This window comes from Zootermopsis nevadensis, unplaced genomic scaffold (genome assembly GCF_977971745.1).
Source record: "Zootermopsis nevadensis isolate Lab colony 2312 unplaced genomic scaffold, Znev_1.0 Znev_ptg000028l, whole genome shotgun sequence".
In the NCBI taxonomy this organism is placed as follows: domain Eukaryota; kingdom Metazoa; phylum Arthropoda; class Insecta; order Blattodea; family Termopsidae; genus Zootermopsis; species Zootermopsis nevadensis.
The window spans coordinates 1039597-1063553 of record NW_028259160.1 but is presented as its reverse complement, the minus strand read 5'-3'; the positions used below and the strand labels follow the sequence as shown (position 1 = coordinate 1063553).

General features: G+C 39.1%; 1 protein-coding gene across 2 annotated transcripts; it reads right to left on the bottom strand.

Annotated features, from left to right (window-relative positions):
* Nucleotides 1–557: 557 nt before the first annotated feature.
* LOC110839054 (sodium-coupled monocarboxylate transporter 1) lies at nt 558–22331 on the bottom strand. 2 transcript variants are annotated; one of them, XM_087357877.1, is made up of 15 exons: nt 22277–22331; nt 19916–19962; nt 18745–19113; nt 17326–17391; nt 16663–16714; nt 16429–16496; nt 15312–15466; nt 14642–14782; nt 13863–13971; nt 12863–12972; nt 11846–12032; nt 11311–11397; nt 10150–10316; nt 8466–8679; nt 5488–6388 (listed from the first exon to the last, which is right to left on the bottom strand). In XM_087357877.1, the coding sequence occupies exons 2-15, from the start codon at nt 19949–19951 to the stop codon at nt 6284–6286; spliced, it is 1866 nt and encodes a 621-aa protein (XP_087214003.1). In that variant the 5' UTR covers nt 19952–19962; nt 22277–22331; the 3' UTR covers nt 5488–6283. The 2 variants fall into 2 exon arrangements, 1 of the variants encoding a protein (XP_087214003.1); XR_015537585.1 differs by lacking the exons at nt 5488–6388; nt 22277–22331 and adding an exon at nt 558–2498 and having other exon boundaries at nt 6897–8679; nt 19916–22253.
* Nucleotides 22332–23957: the final 1626 nt, after the last annotated feature.

The window sequence follows — 23957 nt, the reverse complement described above, 5'->3', positions numbered from 1 at the left end:
GAAAACTCCGTGTTGCCTAGACCACGTCCTTGCCCAACACAAGTTATGAATTCGGGCACCGCCGGGAATCGAACCCGAGACCCCAGGATTACAAGGCCAGCGTTCTAACCGCTAGACCACCGTGGCTATTCAGCTCGCAAATACTAAACAAAAACATTGTTTGCGTGTATCTGATCTTTGAAAATGGACGTGCGGTAGCTGGACTTCACATTTTCGTATAAGCGCTACGGTAAGGTCTTAAACTCCTGAAAAGATTAGCTAGCTCTTGCTGTATGTTTGACATGTAATGGGTTTAATGGGGGAGAGCGGGGCTGGTTGACACAGTTTTAACTTTCTTAAATTTCAGCTATTTTCTGTAACATGTAAGTTGAATGTGAAATTGGGTACAAACACTCTTCAAATACGTTTTTGTTTTCGGGAAATTCAAATCATAAATGAGGTGAACGGGTGGGAGGCGTTTATGGAAACCCATGCACGTGTGCCAGCCTGCCACGAAAATCCTGAATGTAGATAATATGAACAGTAGCAGGACATTCTAATAAGTGCAAAGATACACCGAAGTTCATATCAAGTTTTATTACAGAAAGGTATCAAATTCAAAGAATTCCATAAACTCTGAAGCACAAAATAGATGGATTTTTAAACAGAAATTCAGAGTAAAATATCAAATGACTTGATAATTTGTCGCATAAGACGAAGCTTAATTTTTTAGAATTCTTGAGGGTATTTGGTCATAGAGTTCAGAGAAATAAATTTGATCCTGCATTTTCGATATTCCCACACTTCTCACTCCACGCACAGGATCAATATCTGATTGGATGCGATGTTAGAATGTTTTGCAATCATTGTATCCAGTGTTAAGTGACGAGGCTTTGAAGTGTTTCGCAATAACTGACTGAAGTGTGAAATTGAATTTTGAAGTTATTTGCCATGTCTTATCGTCATCTTGCGTTCTCCATTGCTGTCACAGATGGTGCACCACACCAGATGTAATTTTCCCGTTGGATCCAAGGGGAAAAAAAACCTTCCTCGCACTATTTTATAAAACTAATAGCTTTTTTTGTTATATGCAACGTTACATATTCAGAAACGACAACTTACCATAGTCTGTTGAAATATGTACAAATTAATACAGAGTTTTATAATAACATGAATTTGCTCCTGCAACAACTTGTGTGTGAGACACAGTTTTTGCGTCGAAAATTTGCATTTTACGGCAGTGTTTTAATGTCAGTTGTATGAATGGTACTTGTACGTAAAGCAGCGGACCAGATAATAATCACATTATCTTTTTTTTTGTATTTCAGAGGATAGTTAATAAATGAACTTGTAGTAACTACTCGTAGTAATAAAATGACAAAGTTTTGTGGGCCTGGTTACAAACGAAACTTTGTTCCAGTCCACTTATGTTTTTTTTTTTTTTTGGGGGGGGGGGAGGATACATTTACGAGAAGAGACGTCGCCTTTAGAAGCCCTAACAGAGTAATTTACTTACACTCACTCGCCACTGAAGTGTGGTTCATTTTAATTCCTTTTAAGTTTCACTTCTGTAACGTATACACTGAAGTTGCTGGTATTATGTTATAAAATATAATTCAGTTGTGTATAAAAAAAGTTTCTGAAAATGTTATCTATAATTTCATAAAGCCGTGTGTTAAAGATGTATTAAAAGTGTTGGACCCTCTTAAACGATTACTGGTTGATTATGTGTTTGGTAACTTATATCAGTGGTTTCTATCACGTTAAGAACAGACTAGTTTTCATGGAGAGTGGTTTAAGTTGAACGGTTCGTGTATGTGCCTATCTGTTCATAATATCAATCACCGATGACGGAGAGAGTCTCCGAAACGTCAGATTTATATTTTCAATCAAATTGCCCGCTAGTGAAGAATTAATGGCGTATTATTTTCAATTTCCTAAAAATTGCCTTTGCTCTGTCGTCGTTAACTCGTTAGGACGTTAGAGTCCATAGCTGGAGTTAAGTTTCTTGTACTGAGAGAAAGTCTTGTTAGCTCCATTTACAGTCCTGCTAAGAGGAGTATAATTATGTTTACTGCAACCATAAAATAAAACGCATTTATGAATTGCCGTCCATAACGCGTCTTTCTGGCGTTGCCATAGTAACTGGCGGGTTTTCTGACGCATGCGCTGTAGTTCTTCATCCAGCCGTTGAGCTTGATTCTCCATGGCCATCACCACATGAGTTACGTTTGCGATGAGATCCAACAGTCCTCCCGGTGAAGAATTGGTGTTTGGTGATTGGTTATCATTTTGATTGGTGATACGACGTCGTAAAATAAGCACCGGGTGATGATAATTCTTTATGAACTCGTGTGTCAAGAGGCAGACCGTAGCAGTCGCTATCAGAACACAAATTATGAAAATGACCTTGGAGATCAGGTTGGTTCCAGTGGTGTTGAGCATTGTTGCTACGGGAACTTCCTCATTCTTGCCGCATTTCCGTCACAGTTTAGAAGCGGTATATCAACTGCTCATACCTGAAAATAATAAAATGCTTTACGTAAGCTATTTTTGGATTATTATGTTCATAGTGTATACTGAATAGTGTTACGATTCCTAAGATTTCAGCGACATGTTATCGTTTTGATTTACATGCCGTGTTTGTCCGTCTCTAGTCTGGTTACTAGGCAACCATGAACGAGTTTACTACAAACGTAACCTGTGACCACCGATATTTCTTTCCTTGACAGTCGGGACTCCGAGTTTTAAATAAGGGCAATCCAATGAAATCTATGGTAGTCTGTTAGAATTCTGTTAGCTTACAATTGAGGAGTTGATAAGAAAAACAATATTGGTCCAAAAGGTCATTTTTTGTTAGTATTGCCATCTTACGTGTTAAACCTCCATACGTAAGTGGGTACAGACGAAATCGGATTAATATAAAAGAAAATGAGTGGTAAATTAAAATTTTCTGGATATATCGTTGTATTTTCCAAACAGAAACAACTTATGTTTATTTCTATTTGTCTTATTTCTGTATAAGTAAACTACTTACATATCTGTAACCAATTTTCTATGTTGTAATACATGCAGGCCAAAATTCACTAATATAAAGTAAAAGTCTTAAGTAATTTTCACTGATTTAGATGCCGGAAATATTTTTTTCGATTTCTAATAAAAAGACGAGTCTTGGAATTTTTCCCATAAGCTCAATTTCAAACACGTTCACACAATAATCGATACTTTTCTTTAATCAAATCAGCCATTGGTGAAATATTTGACATTGCTTTTAAGTGATTAATAATTAGATATCTGGTGTAATTTCTGAGGTTATGATAACGCATGCATCCGCCAAACATCTTTGCAGCACAAATGTACCGTTACGCATTATAATCAAGTCCGATAAAACGCCGCGTCATTTTGTTTCCACAGATTATACAGACAAATCCCTGGAATTGTTTGTTGTTTCGACACTGTTCACCAATAATTCTGGGTTAACAAATGCAAACTACTCAGGTAAGAAACCACTTGTAACATCCCGGTTATCGAGTTGGGTTGTTATTTAGGGTCACTTGAAAAAGAGCAATGTAATTAAATCAGACGATTACAGCAAATGTACCTGATACTGGGAGGGGCATTTATTTTAACATGGAAACATGGTTCAGAATATGCTGCTTCTAAAACAGGTAATATTCCTAGAGTTGTTCTAGAACAATTACAAACCCACTTTTGTTTTGCGGTAGACAGGGTTACAAACTCTTCCGTAATAAACGTGTATTCCACACAGTTTGAGTAACTAATGTAGAGGTCGCGCGAGAAGTGCTGACACTTGCGCAAAGGACTGATTTTGGTCGTATGAGATGGACTCGTCCGAAGCACGCGCCAGAGGGGTGTCAGCTTCAGTTGGTTTTGTAGCTCTAGCTGTGTTTAGTTCGGTGCGTCACCGCAGCTGAGGCTGTGCGACCCCCTCCCCTACTACTCAACTCCCCTCTCTCGGCTTACACATCGCGCATTTAGGTGGACACGACTACTCGCGCGACCTATACACACACACTTTGGTTTTAATATTACTGCCGGGTTAGTCACGACAAGGAGCGAAGTTCTGTGCATACTGTGTGATGACAAACATTTGCGTTTGTCATAAAAGACAAAGAACAACATCCCTGTGCAAAACCAGCAAAGTATTGCCAACTGTTTGTATTTCTCCTTTTCATGGCGTAAACCCATCAGTGTTGGAGATATTCTGAGTCGAAAAAAAAATGTTAAAATTTGTAGCTTAAACCGTTTCAACGTTGGTAGTGAACAATCTCTGGCGCTTTAACGCGGTCTGACTGTATTTCAATGCTTATTATTAATATTAAGATTTGTATGACGTGTCAAGAAGTATCTCTTATTGTTTTCAACGAAGCGTTTCATTTGTGATTGTAATCATTTTTCGTATTTCTCACGCTAGTTATACGCTGCGCTGTTTCATAATACAAACATTTAATTTTAATGTATCCTTGATGTTACCCTATTGTTCGTGTGGATCTGGGTAAAGATTGCATTATTAAGAGAAATTTCGGCAGGAACAGGAAATTGAGTGAAATTCTGTCGGTTTTTCAAATATCGACTGGGAGAACAGATGGACTAAATTTTTCGTGGTTTTTCTCAGATTCCGTCGAGGCAGATTGTGGGATGTTTCTACCTGAAATTAGACCACAGACATTTCCTTCCAAATCTTTCCACTTCATTATTAATTAATTGTCCTGCTATTCAACGCCATGTTTGCAGTGCTCTGAAAGAAATTACTTTTGACTTTGGCCCTCCTTATCGAACACCAAAGATGCAATAAATTTAAGCAATTATAAGATACGTCGAGGAAAACACGAACAATTTTGCAGTAATACGTGGTTCAGTGCTGAAGCGTTAAATTCTTCTGGTTGAAATTCTTGCCGCAGTGAACAGGAAGTAAGTTTTGTATTTATTAAAACCGTCTAAATATAACAGAGATAAGCCATTGTACATTTTACTGTTGAAGCTAAAGATTGCAGTTCTGTGTCTTATATGGAGGTGACACGAGCGAAGCGGTGGAAGGTCGGATACTTATTAATTATATTTCAAAACTGTGTAATATTACATAGACTATTCGTTAATGGTTTTGATTAAATAAAATGGAGGCAACTGGAAATTATTGACCCCATAAGACAGAGTCATGCAGGAGCTAATAGTCGTCTTTTGTGGAACATAACGAGCGATATAAAACTTCCTGTAAGAATACCGTATTTTTGAGATGAGGTTCTAACCCGGGACTTCTCAAATACGAAGGATGAGCATTAAAATAATGCCAGAACGTTTGCATCAACGACATTGGTCGACATTGCATCGTCTTTTGTCTCATTATCTGCAGCTTGGCAGTCTGCCACAAGATGCAAGGTCCTGTAACAGTGGGAGAATGTTTAGGCAGGCATACAGCATTCGGAAGGTCTGTGGTTCGATCTCTGCGGCCGTCTTTAAGTTACACCAACGAAATGATTGTGGAGGCAGTTCATAACAATCATTGCGATTTATTAATAACTTTAAAATAGAAGGGTGTATTTTTGAGCAAAATTATTAATGGAGTATTTGGGTTAAAGAGACAGTGAACAACATAATGATGGTCTTCGAAGTTCATAGGCTATTATTCACCAAATGAGCTGATAATGTTCGAATGATGAAACGACACGGGCGAGAGAGGTAAGAAGTGCATACGAAATTTTATGAGGGAAACCTGAAGGGAAGAGATCAACCTTTTAGACGGAGGATAATATTAAAATAATCTTAAAGAACTGGGGTGTGAGGGCGTGGAATTGATTAAACTGGTTCAGTGGTGGGCTCTTCTGAACTTGGTAATGAATATTTAATTCCCGTGAAATATGTGAGGTGTGTCACGTAGTTTCTTAAAAAATCCTTCAAGTTCTCTGCAGTAGTTAATTTGAATTAAAAGCAGGAGTTGAAAATACGTGAGGGGCATGAGTTATATATGATTTTCGATCTAAAGATTGTTAAATGTAAAACAACACACGTCACTGATCCATGGCCGCTGAGTAATATCTGGAAGAATTAGATAGGAGACGATGTACGAAGTGTACATGACCGACATTTCAGAGGTGCTTGCCGCCTCCATTATCAGGGCGATGATGAATTCGCGTGTGGAATATTGTATGAATATTTATCTAGAACACTCCTTTAACAGTGATCACAGATTATGTGCAGTGGAATGCGAGCAATAAAACGCTTTCTAGAGTCTGAGACGCCATTTTATTATCTTGGCAACTTGCACTCCTAGTGGTCATAGTTGGAGTCACGTAATTTCTTCCGCAGGAATGCCTCTCCTTCGAACATCGTTTATATTGTTTGCCAGGTATTTTGTTAACAAACATTTGAAATAGTTCAGATTGTGTTCACTCTGTAGAAGAAGAAAAAACATAATATAATATTAAAATGTCGTAATATTTGATGGAACACCAGGATTATTATTTTTGTAGCCGGCCAAGAGCAAATAAAATAATTTTCTACAGGGAAAAATTGGTCCAATTCATAGGTTATGTAACGAAGCTGATTCAACAGCATGAATGAAACCCGAAGATTACAAATTCCGAGTATTAAATTATCAGCGAGAAATCTTTCGTGGCTTGTGTCTGGGTAAAATCTGGAACGTGGCAGGTGAGACTGAAGGAAACCACAATAAAGTTTTCAGTATGGTTGGTAATGAGGCCAGGATTTAAAAACCGTAACCCTGCCGCCCAAATGTTACCGCTACACTAACATGTTTTGAGGTCGACATTTTAAAACACTGGTTTCAGAAAATATGTTAAACTTTGCTGTGCAGCTCTCGTAAGAACACAGTTTTTTTTACTATCTAACAACACACTAGACGGTGCAAATATTACGTGCATTTTGAAGGCGATACGTACCTGTGTACTTGTCGTGGTAACTAGTGTCATCTGTCTGCGACCGCCATCACGAACTGTACGCACTACACTGGTCCACACAGAATCGTAGTCAATGGCTGACACTTTGTGCGCATGCGTAAACACAGCAATCAATACCATGTTACACAAAGTATTGATTCAGCGTTATTACGTTAACGCATATGAATGAAATTCCCCCTCATAACGTTGTGGCATGATTGTCTGTCGTGACTGGCTACCTAATAATTGGCTGAGCTACTGATTCGAGACGATGAAGCTATTTCCTTGCAGTGCCACTAAATGGTGAAAGGTAGTGACATCTATCGTACGATAATTCCTTCAAAACCGAGGTCTGACAGTTATATAACCGGACTGATTTAATTGTGGTTTATAAAACGTTGCTGTCAGTAGCTCAGACTTCGTAACGTCCATGCGTCGACAGGATGATTAATGTACAATTAATTGTAAAAGATGTGGAAAGAGTGTGAGTACTTCTGAATTAAATCTGAAGGTTTGTGACGATGGTGTATCACAACGTCAAACTTCTTTAACATTATCCATCGTCTAATTGTAATTAAAAAGACTTTTCAGAGACATCGTTTTCAATTAAAATTAGGACGATGGGCAATATCTGTGAAGTTTAACATTGTTACTTACCTTTTGACTTAGATCCATTGATGTCTCTGCCATTATATTCCTCTGAATGTCGTCACGTGAATTCAAATTAATCTTTTTAAAGGATATTAACAGTTTGGAGAACATGAATTTATCAGAAGCATGAGATAGGATAAATGACTCAACATAGACATTTGTTTTTGGTCGAATATCGGTTTACGAGGATTGCCATTAAAATATGAATTAAAATACTGATAAATTACTCTGCATTTTGAATATAGGCTCACGTATTACTCTTTAATTTTTTTCTAACAAAATCAGTAATTATTTATATATCTGACTCAGTTTCTCACAGCGATAGGTGCCGCGAGCAACTGATAACATTAACAAGGTGACACAGTATATATAAAAAAATTACGTGGGGCCAACAGAATACATTGGCCGGTGTAAAATTTTGATCTTAAAACCTCAAGTGTAAAGTTAATGTGGAGTACGGTGTGGATTGGTGGATGATATTAAAAGGAATCTTAAATATGTAACTTATGAGGGTGTGAAATCATTGTACGTGACTCAGGGAAGAGTCCAGTGGGATTTTGTGTACACGGTACTGAACCATCATGTCCCAAGATACGTGTCACGGTTAGGTTACATCCATCTCCTACATGTCCGATCCTCCATCCATTGCAGAGACATGAGAAAATAATCTCAGTAAGTTTTGTGGTCCTAAAAACAGTACTCGGGAATTTTCTAAAACTGTGGTATGGTTCAAGACTTTTGAAATGCGTGTATGTCACTTTTGCGCGCACTCCTCTTCACTGATTCTCAAATGCTTGTTCTCCGCTTAAACAAGAAATTCATACATCACGTGGGTAGCGACTTTGGGGGATTCCCCTCACAGAGATCAGAAGTTTGTCCGTGCGCGACACTCGTAAAGCTCGTGGTCTTTAGGTTCACTACCTGTTTTACGGGTTGATACTGATCCTTGGGGCCCTTAGGAAGCATCCAGTGTACGACTGGACTCAGAAGGTCCGGGTGTAGTTCTCGTGGATTCGTAGCTCCGGTGAGAAAACTGACAAGCAATCCCACAACGATGACGATGATGAAGCCGACCACGTTGAAGTACAAGTAGGAGAGGCGATACAGCACGAAAGGTTCCTCTGCGTCAGGAGCCCTGCCGGCAACACAGGGTAAACGCTAAAATTGTCTCTGGTCATTATTAAGCCTCGCGCCATGAAGACGTATGGAGGAGTGGAGGAATATGCTTGACCTTTGCGTGGAACATGACGGCCAAGTAGTTATGACTCCTGTTTTATGATCGTGAAGTGCCGTTTTCAAATCTCGGCAACATTAAAGCAGAATTTTCCTCACTCCTTGATGAGCCCAGTCTCTTATGCCGTTACTTGTATAGTCGGCGTAGTAGTTTTTGGCCGGTGGAGCTGGCGGACGGGCCTACTCTGTGTACCTGAGGTGGCACGGTCAGTGCATTTCTTTTGTTTGGGCGTTCAGTCCGATAAGCTCCTCGGTGCAGTCAGTGACTCGCTCCTAGCCTTCCCCTTGAAAATTCCAAGCTGGCGGACGGGCCTAGTCTGTGTACCTGAGGTGGCACGGTCAGTGTATTTCTTTTGTTTGGGCGTTCAGTCAGACAAGCTCCTCGGTGCAGTCAGCATTATACCATCGCACAAGTGACTCGCTCCTAGCCTTCCCCTTGAATATTCCACCGGCCAAAAACTACTGCGCCGACTATACATGTCTTGCACAGTAGCGTTTGTTTATTTATCATGAATTCTTGAAATTGTTAGCCGTGTTGGAGGCTTAGTTACGAATTCACATCTGCACTACACACATTATCGAACTTTCAGTGTCACTTAAAAATTAATTTTCGTTTCTCGAAAGTTAGCGAGCCTCCACCATTTTGTATTACGCTCTGAATATGTGAATAAGTAATCTTTATTAAAACGCGTACAATTTTTTGAGACATTGTATATTACAGAAAACAAATGAATGTTGACCTTGGCACTAAATTGGGGTGAATTACGAGTTGTATGCTCCGTCCGTCTTACCCAAGAAAAGAGTACCTGTATTCATTGAATAAGACGTCGAGATGCAGACTGGACGCGGTACGTAAGAGAATACTGTCTTGCTTCTGCCTAGACTCGAACCCCGATTGGCCCGTAATCTTGTCATCATACTCGCAGAGTTAAATTCGCTCTTTTTACAGAACCCAAAGGCTTATTATCGTATTCACAAGAGACCGCCAGTGGTCCGTGTCCTGAGCCAGATGAATCCAGTTTAAAACTATATTATATATTTTTAAGGACACATTTTAATATTAACCTCCGCTCTAACTCTAGTACTTGCAAGAGGTCTCTTATATTTGAATTTTCCGACGACAACATTGTGTGCATTCAGCTTTTCCTCCCTGTGTGTAAAGACGTAGGAGGGAGGGTAATGTTAAAACAGATAATTAAAGATACAGTGTGTCGGATGTGAACTGGACCCATCTGGCTCAGTGGCGGTTCTTATAACACAGCAACAAAACTTCAGGATCCTTACGAGGCTGGGAATTTCATGACTAGATGAGCGACTGTGCGTCATGGACTTTGCTGGTGTAGCTCAGTGCCAACGCGTGTCCGTCCCTCACCTGTCAGTAGACGCAGAGAGTGGAGTAACCGTGTGGTTCCCTGGACAGCCTGCTGTGGACATCGGTTTCCACGGGAACTTTATGGCGCCCCTGGCAATCTCTGTCTGAGCCCCAACAACAAGCCAGCTCACAAGCACGAGGCTTGTCAAACTGCCCACCAGAGCCCCCTGAAACATAAGCACCATCCTGAGCAGTCCCTAATATTGAAACGTTTTAGTCCGAGCACTAAAGCACTAGATAGAGAACAGCGGTCAGCTTCACGCTCCATCCACTGTCCGCCTTTATCCACTGGGTAAAGTCCTGAGTCGATCTCAAGGTTGGCGAAGAGGAATCATTTCGTCTCTTCCGGTAATCAAACCTCAGTCGTCCAGACACTTCACTGAATACGGTATACCGGCTCATCTCGTATTTAGACCTGTCTTAATATAGTTAACCCTTTGTCTTTCCATATTTTTCTTTGTATTACGTGTGGTCGCTTCGCAAAAAGTTCCCCCAGTAAAATTCTGCGTGCTGTTCATATTTGATCTGTATGTGTCATGTACCCAGTCCTTCGTGGCTTTCCCTATTTCACATTACTAGAGGATCTGCACAAATGAAGATATTCATCGTTATGCAGTAAGTCTGTACTAAAGTGGAACAATTTTTTGTTTTGCAGTTGTTTGCGGTTATGGAAAGTCACGGAGATACGGTGTAACTTCTCAGTAAACATTTTTATGGAGCAAAGTGATTGGGTAGCTAATTGTATCCCCCTTTTATGAAACCAGGAATTTTATTACCGTGGTCATAACAGTCAGCTTAATCAGAGCCAAATGAATCCAATCCCTCCAACTTTTCTTTAAGGCCAAATTCTATATGATTCTCCCATATGGGTCTATGCCCAGATCATCTAAGTGGCCTCCTTATTTCAGGTAACCAATATTCTGCATACACTTTCATCTCTCCCATGCGTGCTACATGGCCCGCCTATTCACCTTCCTTGATTTGACCACCTAAATATTATTTTGTGAACAGTAAAATTTTTGAAGTTCCTCCCTCTGTCGTAGATTCAACAATTTTTACATTTTTCGTATTTTCTTTAGTACGAGTGACATTTATATAACTGTCCTGTGCTATTACTGAGTATACCTTTTTCACTCTTTGCTGTCTGTGCGTGACGTTTACCTTTGTATTAGCCCAGGGGAAGAACATCCCAAGTGAGAACAGCCCCAACATGGCGCCGTACGTCACGCCGCTGACAGTAACACCAACCTATAAGAGAAAATACGTGATTAGCATCACACAAGTGTTTGGTCAATATACAGGCCGGTATTTCAATGATGTTGGATTTGTGCTGCTTTTGTAAGAAGGCAAATTCTCAAACGGCACTTCACTTTCGTCCGAATCCTGCTAAGTATTTGCTGTGTGTCTAATAATGCGACCCCAGTCTTCAACTATTCAGTGCTGTACATACACCGCATCCTTCCTGAAGCCCTATAACGAGGAATCCAATAGGTTGAAGCCAGGAGACCTTGAAGGCCATGAGACTGGGCCACCGCGACTAACCCATGCTCCATAGTGATGTACTCCAAAGAAAGTTATTAAATCTGCGTGCCACCAAGCGGTAAAGACGGGGAGACTAGAAAATAACTAGGGTATACGTCACATACATTAGAGAAGGCTCTACGTTTATAATTTAAATGTAATAAGGGAAATGTACCTGTATGACACTTCCGAGTTTCTCGATCCAGAAAACGAGGAACACGCAGACGACTCCGACAACGCACACCGTCAGCTTCATGATGAAGTTCACCAGAACTTCGGTTTGCTTATCGGTGGGCAACCACCGCGATATAAAGTCTTCATATATCGTGCCAGAAAGCGTGTTCAGACTCGTGGACATGGAGCTGAAACATGGATTATGCCAGAAAGTGTGTTTAGACTCGTGGACATGGAGCTGGAACATGTATTATGCCGGAAAGTGTGTTTAGACTCGTGGACATGGAGCTGAAACATGGATCATGCCGGACAATGTGTTCAGACTCGTAGACATGGAGTTAGAACACCACATTGTGTTTACTTGTAAACTGTCGAGGACCCGTCACACTTCTGGTTCTTATTCGGGATGTCCCGGTTTCAAATTATGAAACTGGATATTCTGACTGACTATTTTTAAGAGACAAAATAATGTAGTAATGCAGTGGGTTTGGTGTAAATTATAACAAAGGTTATTCACTTTTTGACACAAGGATTTCAATTTTTAACTGTACTGAAACATATTTGTACCATGGCAAAAGCGTATGTAATTATTGCTACTATTTTTCCAATCTACAACATGTCGTGGCCTGTTAATTGAAATGTCCACGAAGTCATTTTACAGTTGACACATTTAACGCTACGAACGAGGTATATCGTTTTGAAACCGATTCTCCTATTTCGTGATTTCAATATGTGCCATTATCTAATTACCTGGAGTAGATTCCTGTTTCAGAACATGTTTCTTAGGTGGTTAAGAAATTTCCTGCGTTTTGTGGATCCTGAGGTTTCATTACCATATTACCATGAGCCACTGGGGTTTATCGTGAGTCAGACGAATCAAGTCCACCACCTCACATTTATCTAAGATTCATTTTTAGTAAAAATAAATGTATCCTGCATATAAATTGACGCTTTACTAAGAGTAGCATCAGAAAACAATTTGTTTGGCAAGTCATGTGCCAAGAAAACCATCTCTTACCTGAGAGCTGCGCAAAAAACGCCTGCTACAAAGAGGCCTGGCAGACCGGGAATGGAACCAGCTAAATCCATCACGTAGTAAGGTAACAGTTGGTCGGCACGTTTGATCACCTGTAACATACAACCGGGTTTCCAATGCTGTCTATCTGAGCGGAGCATTGACTCGACCTTGAAACACAAATACTCATCTACACGGGCGCACAGCCGTTATAAAACGTTGTACAGAAACATCAGCTGGCACTCAGTTCTTAATTAGTTTTCTAACTTTCTAGTGTTTCATCTCATTCTAGTCGGTTTAGCATTTTATAGTTTGAATAGAATTTAGTAAAAAGGTTGGGACACTGGCAACACACCCACTGTTTGAAATACTATTCAGATTACTTCAACAGTGGGAACATTTTCAGGAAGAGGGAATGCTTTAAGTCAAAAATTAGCATGATGCCATTAGTTCAAGGCCAGGTCAATTCTCAGCTTATACAGACTATACTTCTGTTATTAGGGGTCTGAATTGAAAATTTGCGGATGATTATAATTTTTATCCATATTCGGTATAGAAATTTAATTTGATAATTATTTTAATCAGTTACTTATCGTACATGTAAATGTAACACAAAACGCAATGTCAAAAATGTGTTAAGATTTACGTTTTTTGAATTAGAACTAGTAATCTAGTTTCCTACACAGTGGGAACCGGGGGTGTTTCCTGTGTGAAGCAAACCACTAACCTCCATAAAGTTCCACATTAAAAGTGCGTGGAGCTACACATTGAGCCCCACCCAATTTGCTTCCATGACGCGGAGACACTGCTATTGAAAACTGCGCTGTTCTATATGCAGTGTGATGTGGTGCGAATCATAAGATTATATTAGATTTTATTAAGAATATTTATATGTTTAATAGACGAATGAGACAATTAATGCATTCGGAGTATGTCTCTTGTATTTGTGGGTCATTTAATTGTTATGAGAAATGGATATTTTAGTGCATAACGTTGGTAATACTTTCGTGCTGAGCGGGTCACAGTCCTGGTAGTGTGCATATATCAGTAGGCCAGTCAAACAGCTCACAGTTTTGCACCAGCAGATTCCAACGCAGAATACGAGCAGGGCCCTGGATCGGAAAGGAACAAATGTTGAAACAATGAAGGCTAATACAGAGGTAAATAATAAGCTTAAGATGTTAGAATATTTGTTACAGGTTTTTGGTAAAAGCAGTCGAATGGAACAAAATAATTATAAGACGTAGCCTAAGTTCTCGAAATCTCCGCTAGGTGTCGAGCAGACTAGAGTCCTGATAATAAAGTAGACTTTTCTTCGGGAGAATCTAGTTCAAAATTCCTACATGTTTCATGTTTTTTCTCAGTCTCTTGAAGTGAATTTCGGAGTAGTAGTTCCACAAAAAACCACGACTGTCTCTTTCCAACTGATGTTCTACTCACCATTTAACCTCTAATTATGTCAGCGTCGTTAAATAACATAAATAGGATAAATGTGACTTTAATCCAGAATTAAAAATAAATTTATTAAAATGATTATTACGATTAAAAATGTTAAGACAAATTTTAAATAACTTAATGGAGCAGAGACCACGTTGAGAAGCTGATAGTCGCTGAGATGGTCAATAACTACTATTACTACTACTGCTTATATGGATTTAGAAGGTTTACTACCGTGATAACAAAAGTCACAAGGCGGCGGTAGAACTTTTGTAAAAAAAACACACAGATACACAGACAATGCAGGATCTCTTAACGAAGGAAAGTGGGGCGTGGTGTACTGACCACCTTGCGTCGGAGAGTCTGGGCAGCGATAGGAACCGTTGCATCATCCCTTGATTCACCCCGACGTGAGACAACCAGATGAACGTCATGCCGATAGTCACGGTCCAGAACGTGTTTCGGATCAGAGGATTTGGGTCCATGCTGGAACAACACGTGGGGGTACTCAGGTAACAAGACAAATGTACACTAACATATTAATAGGTGACAGACATACACACAGGCAAATTGCATAACAGTGTCTTCCTCGTACAATCGACAATTATTCATCTGATCGAGAAACTTAGTATCGATATAGAAGCGTGGATCGCGTTTAATATCGATCTTTCATCTCTGACCAGGTCTCTCAAGAGTTTCTTCTCTTTAATTTATTAAAACAAAAATTGTGTGTCCATTTATGGTTTCCTCCATGCATTTTACATGCCCTGCCCATCTCATATTAACAATATTAGTCGAATAGTAGCTACAAATACAAACCTCTTTATTATATTGTATTGTCTTCATTGAGCAGATTTAACATGGGTTATGTTGTACTGTTCTGATAACGAATAGATATAAGACTTTTTTCCTTGGGGTCTTAAAGTCGAGGAAATACGTAACATATATTAAGTGAATACTTAGTACTTTAGTTAAAATACAAATAAAAGAAGATGCGTTGTGCTCCGTGACGTACTTGAAAAACTCGATCCTGTCTCCGTCCACATTTCTCTGCCACATTATGTCGAGTCCACCCACCGCGATTATTCCCAGGACCATGACGACGATGCTGGATCCCATCATGATGATCTGCTGCAAAGTATCTGTCCACACCACAGCCTTCAGGCCTCCCTGTAACCATGGGAACACGAACGGATAGTATTTCAACTAATGAAGAAAGTCTCCACCTGGAATACAGGCGACTCTCGTTATACACGGGGGTTGCGTTCCTACTAATAGCCGGTTATGACGGAGACGCGCAAATTGGGAAACGTATAACAATTCTCAGTTTTTTATGTAAAACTGGCGCCAGTATTTTATGATGATAAGTTTATCATCCACATCACATCTTCTGATAAGCCTGGGGAAAATTCGACGCAGGTGATGGGCTTTAAGATTTGGCCCCGGATAGAATATTGATGCTCCTCGTAATACTGAAATAAAACTGCAGATAAGCGAAAATTTGTACAGCAAAGCGCGTATAACGTGTAAATAAATTATCTCCTGAGTCAGATGAATCCAGTCTTCAACCTCACACATTTATTTATTTAAGATCTATTTTAATACTGTTCTGTTCTGTATTGAATTCTGTAAACACTGAAATAATCTAGCACGTCTAGGCCTTCTAAGTACTCTCGTTCGTTTAGAATTTGTGAATAAAATTTTGTTCGCATTTCTTATGTCTCATGCAAGTCTTTCTTGATTTGATCGCCCGAATATTATTTGGCGAAACTTTTCATTATGCAGACTTTCACTCCAGCCTCCTTCAATAATTTAACCCGTAATCTCGAACCAGTTTATTCCTCTAAATCTGTTTTACTAAGATCGATTTTAATATTATTTTCCGAAAGTCCAACAGTACATGCCTGTCTATGTTCACGGCACGGGCTATTTTTGAGCAAACGAATCTAACTCAGCTGGTCAAATTCCTCGCCTTTTGTGTTTCTTTATGGAGTTCATAAAATCAACCCATTTGGGTCCTACCCTGAGATATTTATTTTCATTTATGTTAGATCGAATTTATTATTTTTCTTTCCAAGAAGTTTTCCCATCAGAATTCTGTAAATGCGAAATATCTCACAAATACAACTCACCAGTGTGGTGTAAAAAATGCAGATGGCACTCACAGCAGGAGTTATCATGTGAAGATTTATTCCAGTCACTGCAACAGAAATGTTTGAAACATACAGACGTATCATTGTAGGATACTGGTGCCAAGATGCTTTGCGTTGTATTGCCCGTGTAGTACCGGCCAAATATTCGCCATTACCCTTGAGCGTAAATGAGCCCGAATCTGTAATCTACAAATTAGACTTCGTGTTTCTCACCTTGGCTGAAGGCCAGAGCAGGAACGTACAGCACTATGGGGGTGTGCAGAACCTGAAATAAAGGTTTCAGTTTCAGTTGGAGACAATTATATATTTTAATGAAAACACTAATGTGCATCTCCGGAAGTCGTACAAATGCTGATGAGATTCGTTTTTAGAGGAAACATTGCAAAGAGGACACTAATACTTAGGCTGATGTATCCTTGTAAACGAATTTCGCAAAAGACAGGAAAGTCAAATTTGAAATCCGGTGTTCAGTGTGGGTTCTATTCATATGTCAGTGTACAGTGTGTGGACTCCATTCGTATGTCAGTATACAGTATGTGGGTTCCATTAATATGTCAGTATATAATATATGGGTTCCATTCATATGTCAGTATAAAATATGTGAGTTCCATTCATATGTCAGTATACAATATGTGGGTTCCATTCATATGTCAGTATACAATATGTGGGTACCATTCATATGTCAGGATACAATATGTGAGTTCCATTCATATGTCAGTATACAATATGTGGGTTCCATTCATATGTCAGTATACAGTATGTGGGTCCCATTAATATAAGTGTGCAGTATATGGGACTGTCTGAGGTCACAAAAATTTTCAAGAATTTCGCGATAGTCATGTTTCGATACTCTAGCATGATAACGCAGTTTCTTACCTGGTATATTGTGAACATGAACGAGGCAACAGATCGCACGCTGCTGCTGAAACGAAGCTCCAGATACTGCAACAAGAATACAATGCAATTTCTATTCGTGATATAATTATCAGTACTTAATACCATATTTCGTAAGTATGTCGCAGTTGCAGAGCAGATGTATAATGTTTTAAAGACTGACACTGGATGCACCAAATAGACTCTTCTTAATAGTATTAATTGTAAATGATGATCGCGTTATCTGTGTACTAGTCACATGAATGTGTGTGTAGTGACGAGTGGTTGTTCATACTTTATTATGAAGTGTGTAATGGATGAACACTGTTTGACGGAACAGACCTCTTTTAAACACATATTTTTCTGTTTCTTAAGTCATTCGATGAATAAAATAACAAGGAAATTCCGAATTCAAGTAAATATTATAATTCCATAAATACCATCTGTCACGAAATTTAGTGTCCCTACCACATCAGTATCCAGGCCGGCTCTGGGGCTCACCCAGTCCCCTATCTAATTGATACCGGCGCTTCCTTTCTCAGTGATAAAGCGGCCACCCACTCCCATCTAGTGTCGACGTCAAGAACGAGTAAGAACCTTGCACCTCTCCCCTCGAGCGCTTCTATGACGTGTAGCGGGACAGCTTTATTTTACCGCTCTTAAAATCTACTATCTAGCGTCTTCTTGCCTTTGACTGTAGATCTTTAATGTCAAACACAGTCGATTTTCCTATAATGCGATAGTTGCATTCCTTGAAAACACCGTTATATGAAAAAATCGCGTTATAGAAATCGTTATTTTAACTGGAAAGAGGTTAGGGGTAGATATTTCAGATGTAATTTTTATATTGTAGTTAGTCATATTATTATTACTAGATGCGCATCAGCTGCTAATGTTGTCTGCAGGGATTTGGACTTATTCGAGACGAAAATTGTCACACTCCTTCACATTCTATAATAGTATCATTTACTTAATTGATTTAAATTATTTTTACAAATATCCTAATATATTTAATTGCAATTTTCTTGGGTATTTATGTCCTCCGTAACAATGTATATTATATACTGCTTGTTTTATCTTTTATGCTTTTATTGTGTTCATGAGCTCATCTCTGTGCTGTATCTGTAATTGGCCATCTGGCTGTTGATACAGCACACAAATAATAAAGAATTGAATTGAATTATTAATTTAAATACATTACTTTTGCGTAATAAGTTTTTATATCTGTGTTCATGGTTTATTTTGCTTAATTTTGAAAGCATTATATCCAACATGCATCCGCAGTATGGAAACAGCTTGTGAAGCAGTCACGGAAAACACATTTCGCGTTGTAGGAGAAATGACTGTGTTTGCAGCTTCTGCTCAAGGAAATTAACACTCGTCTGTGTTAATCTAGACGTCTACATTTAACAGTCGTCATACCTCATACGTTGACGTGATTTGTAGCGTGTAGAAGACAGGCATGTATGCAACAGCGACCACTGCACATACGATACATGCGGCCAGGCACATCATCCAGTATTGTGTCCCATACGTGTACATTTCAGATGGCGCGCCAAGCAACGTGATGCCCGAGATGTGGCTGGCCGTGAGAGACATGGCGATTGGGAAGACGCTCATATTTTTATTCCCCAGAAGATACTCGTTCTTGGTGCGTTGTCGGGTTCCGAAGCAACCGAAATAAATGCCGATAACTGTAGAAACGGTCAACATTAAGCCGAATATGCTGTAGTCCAGCCAGCCAAAAGAAAGGACACGCGCTTCGACTGTTGTTATGTTGTGCTCCAGGTCCTGATGAAAAGATTTGTTACGTCTTTTACCTCTACAACTCATTAATCAATAAAACACATTGAATATCTCATCACCAACAAAATTTTATCACATTATATTTGCTTTCGTTTTCCTGTATTTTACTTTACAAATATATAGTTGTATTTATTGTAAATCAGGCTGTCAGATTATTTAGAATGACTTTTATATGCAGTAATTTAACTGAACTTTAAGCCTGAAAGTGTTCAGACCTATTTGTATTGAAATTATCAATTTAGTTTCGAATGGAAATTTGTCGAATAAACTACAACTTGTAAGACTTTAGGTTCTCACAGCGGTGAGTATGAAGATTTCTGTCTTCTGGGTTGTTGCGCTGTGTAGTCTGGTCGATGTTAACCAACGTTTCAGAGGTCATACTACCTCCGTCATCAGGGCGATTCTTTCTAAGTTATCTACGCTATGAAGATTTCTGTCTTCTGGGTTGTTGCGCTGTGTAGTCTGGTCGATGTTAACCAACGTTTCAGAGGTCATACTGCCTCCGTCATCAGGGCGATGAATCGCGTTGGTTAACATCGACCAGACTACACAGCGCAACAACCCAGAAGACGGATATCTTCTAACTACAACTTCCAAATCATTATTAAACTTGTCCACTTTGTTGTAGATGTATTGGTCTCTTAATACTGACAGGATATTGAGTGACATTTGTTATTATTGTTTCAAAACGAAGCAACATTAATTTTATCAAGGCACGTTGTTTACGATGAGAATTGACACACAGTTCATGTTAGTAAGATGGAATGTGTTTGAGCTACTTACTCACCTCAAGATTAAAACTTGCATGATCTTTGAGCACCATGTTGCCAGTTTCTGAAACACCTCGGAAAATAAAGCGTTGCTATAACTGAGTTTCCGTTTAAAATACAAAAATCACTGGAAACTATTTTAGCCGCTTTTGTTAACTAGAAAGCGTATGTTTCTAGTAACACACTTGAATATCCAGAAACGTTTTTGTTCGGCGCGCAATAAATAACACGTAATTTGCTATGACGAGTTCGGATGCAGTGAATAGGGACTATGAATTTATCAAGTGTGTTATCCGTGGAGACTGAACAAACAACAGCTTGAAATGGAATCCAGCGCAGTTATACTTAAGACCGCTCTGATTAGTCATTGGCTACAAATGGGACTACAATAGGATTCTTCTCATTTATCTTTTCCTCTGCCTAGCGCCATCCACCAGCGCTGCTACTCGTAAGCCTGGCTATTGAAAACTGGTTTTGTCTGTGGAAGGAAATCTGAGTCGCCCACGGCCATATTCCAGTAATGTTTCACTTATACTCATAAAACTAATGCCGCTTATAAAGGAGGGAGGATGGCCTGACGTGCTGTAACGTTATATGACTTGAACAACCTCTTTATCTTTGGTTTAATTTAAGAAACAATATTCTAAAGTAAAGACAAATATTTACTGCAAACTTCACGTAGACATTGGCGCCTTGGAGGTCGTGGTTCCTGCAAGAGGCGTGTCTAAGCCAGCGTCTAATAAGGGCTGGTTGAAAAAGAGGCATCTATTCCAGCGGTCATTATATGGGTGGGTAATTTTTGTAAAGTCTATACAGGCCTATTGGAAAAATTATCAGAAAAAAATATTCTGAACAACGCCAACACAACATAGATGATTGCCTAATAATGCGTTTAAAGTGCGTGCTGATATGAAAATAAATATCGATCAAGATTACAATTTCAGTGGCTCACGGTTCTAGTAGTAGTAATATTTGGTACGTGAAGTTTCTGGTGTTGATTATGTTGACCACTCGCGTATATCTCAATGTTAATTTGCGGTATTACCGTCACAGTCGCAGTTAATAATTGTTGTCACTTAGTAAAAGTTTTGAATTTGTTTCGTTTAATTTTATTGTCGTATTTACAGTTATTTGACTAAATTTGTATAACATTTTGAAAGAACGCCTAATGATCGAATCTCGAAGCTCTTACACCAATATAAACCGAAAGGCAGAAGATTCCAGGAATGTCTGCTAAGAACCATGGAACAATTTTAAACCTTGTAACCGGAATTTGTCAAGTGTTTAATCAGTGGCTATTTTGTATTTACTCCATATTTGCATATCTGTTCTGGCTTGTAGAGACCTACAGAATGCCACTCAGATTTTCTACCAACAGCAAAATGATATCCGAAGTTATTTCGTAAACTAACAGAGATAGACACATGGGTTTCTCATTCACAAATGCAGAAACTCGACAGTTTCCATTTTACTTCAGAAAATCTTTACATGTGCACCCCTAAGGGCACGCACAAATGTCAAGGCAACACTTCACCTCTTGCAATTTGTCTTGTAGTGTATTTGGTGTGATGGACTCTCAAGGAGCGATTATTTCGCGAAGTAGATCAGTCTCATCTCTCACCTATACTTGGTACACAGTTTGCTTTGTGTGCTCCCAGAAACAGAAATCCGATAGGGATAAAGTCAGGTGACCTAGAAGGCCATCCAAGGGGACCTCCTGTCTAGTCCAGTTTGTGTGTTGCTGTTATAGTCCCTTCCGGAAAGATGAATGGCCCAATCAGGTAATACAAAGTCAGGGCACACCACACGTTCCTCGGGGCTGTGACAGTTTGACAGTTATGTTCTCAAATGACATGTGAATTTTCTGTTGTCCAAATTACACAATTGTGTCCGTCTGCCTTCCCACATAAGTGAAAGGTAGCCTCGTCAGATAAGGTAACTCAGTTGGATTTTGCCTGTGTCCTGCCTGAATTTCAAAAACAACACTTCACGTTCCGCTTCACTGAGACATTTTGGGGTCAACTTATTAGTAAAACGCAGCACACACAATCGGAATTCTTGCGCGCGCGCGTAACACCTTATGAAAAACTAGATGAGTTTCGACGTCTGTGACAGAAAACCCCATGTTTCTATCCATGTTAATTGTACGAGATAAAAAATATATTTTTGGTAAAGATACTGTGTACTTCTCACTGTTGTATGATTTATCTTAATTCAGTAGACCTGCGTGATATAAAATTTGTAATCTAATACGAAAAACCGGATCCCTTTCATTATTATTATTTAATATTATTAATACTTCATAAAATGAATAATAATAATAATAATAACAATAATCAGTGCTTGCTACAATTAAAACCCACATACAAACACACTACCTGGGAATCTAGTTACCTAATGTAACAATTCAAACTGGAAGAGTATAAATTTCACTCGCAAACTTATATATAGTAACAGATAAGTGTTTCACAAAAACGTGAGAGAGGAAATATATTCAGTAAATCATGTTAAGCCTATCGACGCCATGGGTGGATTAAGACGTCTCCTGGTGGAAATGAAATGGAAATTTCTCCACATGCTTGTGCAATTCATGTTTCGTGAGCCATGTGTTAGAATTTACACTAGTTTCATGGCCACTCTTGTATACTGACATTATCAGTTGTGTTTTAGCTATGTTACCAAAGAACTGATGGATTGGCTGATGTTCACAAAGTGACTACCTCAAGGCACTGATGACGTAGAACTAAACCCATCTATTCAGCGTTCTTTTACCGCCCACATAATCAGTGGCACACGCACGTGATATTTTTAGTCATATACAGCATTTTTTACGATATTTTGTCTATGCTGTAGACATATTCAAGGTTTCTCCGTTATATTATTTTATAAAATAATCGGTTAACATTAGTGCAGTTAAATTATTAATTCATAACGAATTTGTTGCTATTTCCACCTGTCCTCTTGATTCAGTCTTTGCCCTGTTGTGTTTCCTTCATGTTACTGTAAGTAAAATGTCCACTTGGAAGATAAAGAAGGAGATAGTGGGTCTTAAGGACCTAGATTATGAGGTTGGGAAATTGGCGAAACGGACTCAGGATCATGTCCATTTTCGGGTCTTGAATTGTGATCGATGTTTTTACAATAGATAGTGAGTAATACATGTTAGCTTCTCCCTTTGTCATCTGAGGGAGGGTTTGGTCAGTTGCTCAGTGCGACAGTTAATATGCCTTATTTGCATGAAATGCATAGCGAGATTAAATTATGGTCTGGTTGTGTCTGTCCGTCCGCCTGTCCAGTTGGTTCAACTAGAAAATCATTGAGCGGATTTGGATGGATGAGGTGCTGCCATAGTGGAAATTTTTGTTTAAAATGGTTACCATGGTTAAAGCGTTCTTTGAATATTTACGATGGTTACTATGGTAATCGAGGTTCGTATTGATGTAAGTGCGAATCAGCCAAAATGTATGTGTAAGTTAAAATAGTTTTTGTTGGGACAGATTAGGTTAGGTTAGGTTAGGTTAGGTTAGGTTAGGTTAGGTTAGGTTAGGTTAGGTTAGGTTAGGTTAGGTTGTGTTGGGTTATGCTGAGTCAGGCGCGTTAAGGTAAGGTAAAACATGTTATGTCAGTGTAGGTTTATTTAGTTTCGGTTTGGGAAGTTTAGGTTAAGATGTTTAAATATGATTATTAAGTGTTAGAATTTCGAATCTGGGAATTATTACATTTTTATTTCTGGATTTTTAAATTTCGAAAATTTTTGAAAATTCAGAAGTTTGTAAATTTATTTCGCGGGACAAGGAGATGTGTAGCACCTCCAAATTTACGTAGCAAAAAACGTACGAGGGTTGTGTGTTAATGCTACTGCGTTTCAGAATCGGTCCGAAAACAGGTTATACTGACTGAGGTGGTTCGTGATTTTACTTAGGCACTCCAGAAAGATTCTGCAGTGCCTTAAAGTAGGTCACGGTCACTACATTCCCAATTTATTTTTGTCAACATTTCATTCGACACTACGTGATGTACGCATCTGTGAAAGAATGGCTCTGAATACAACTCTTATCG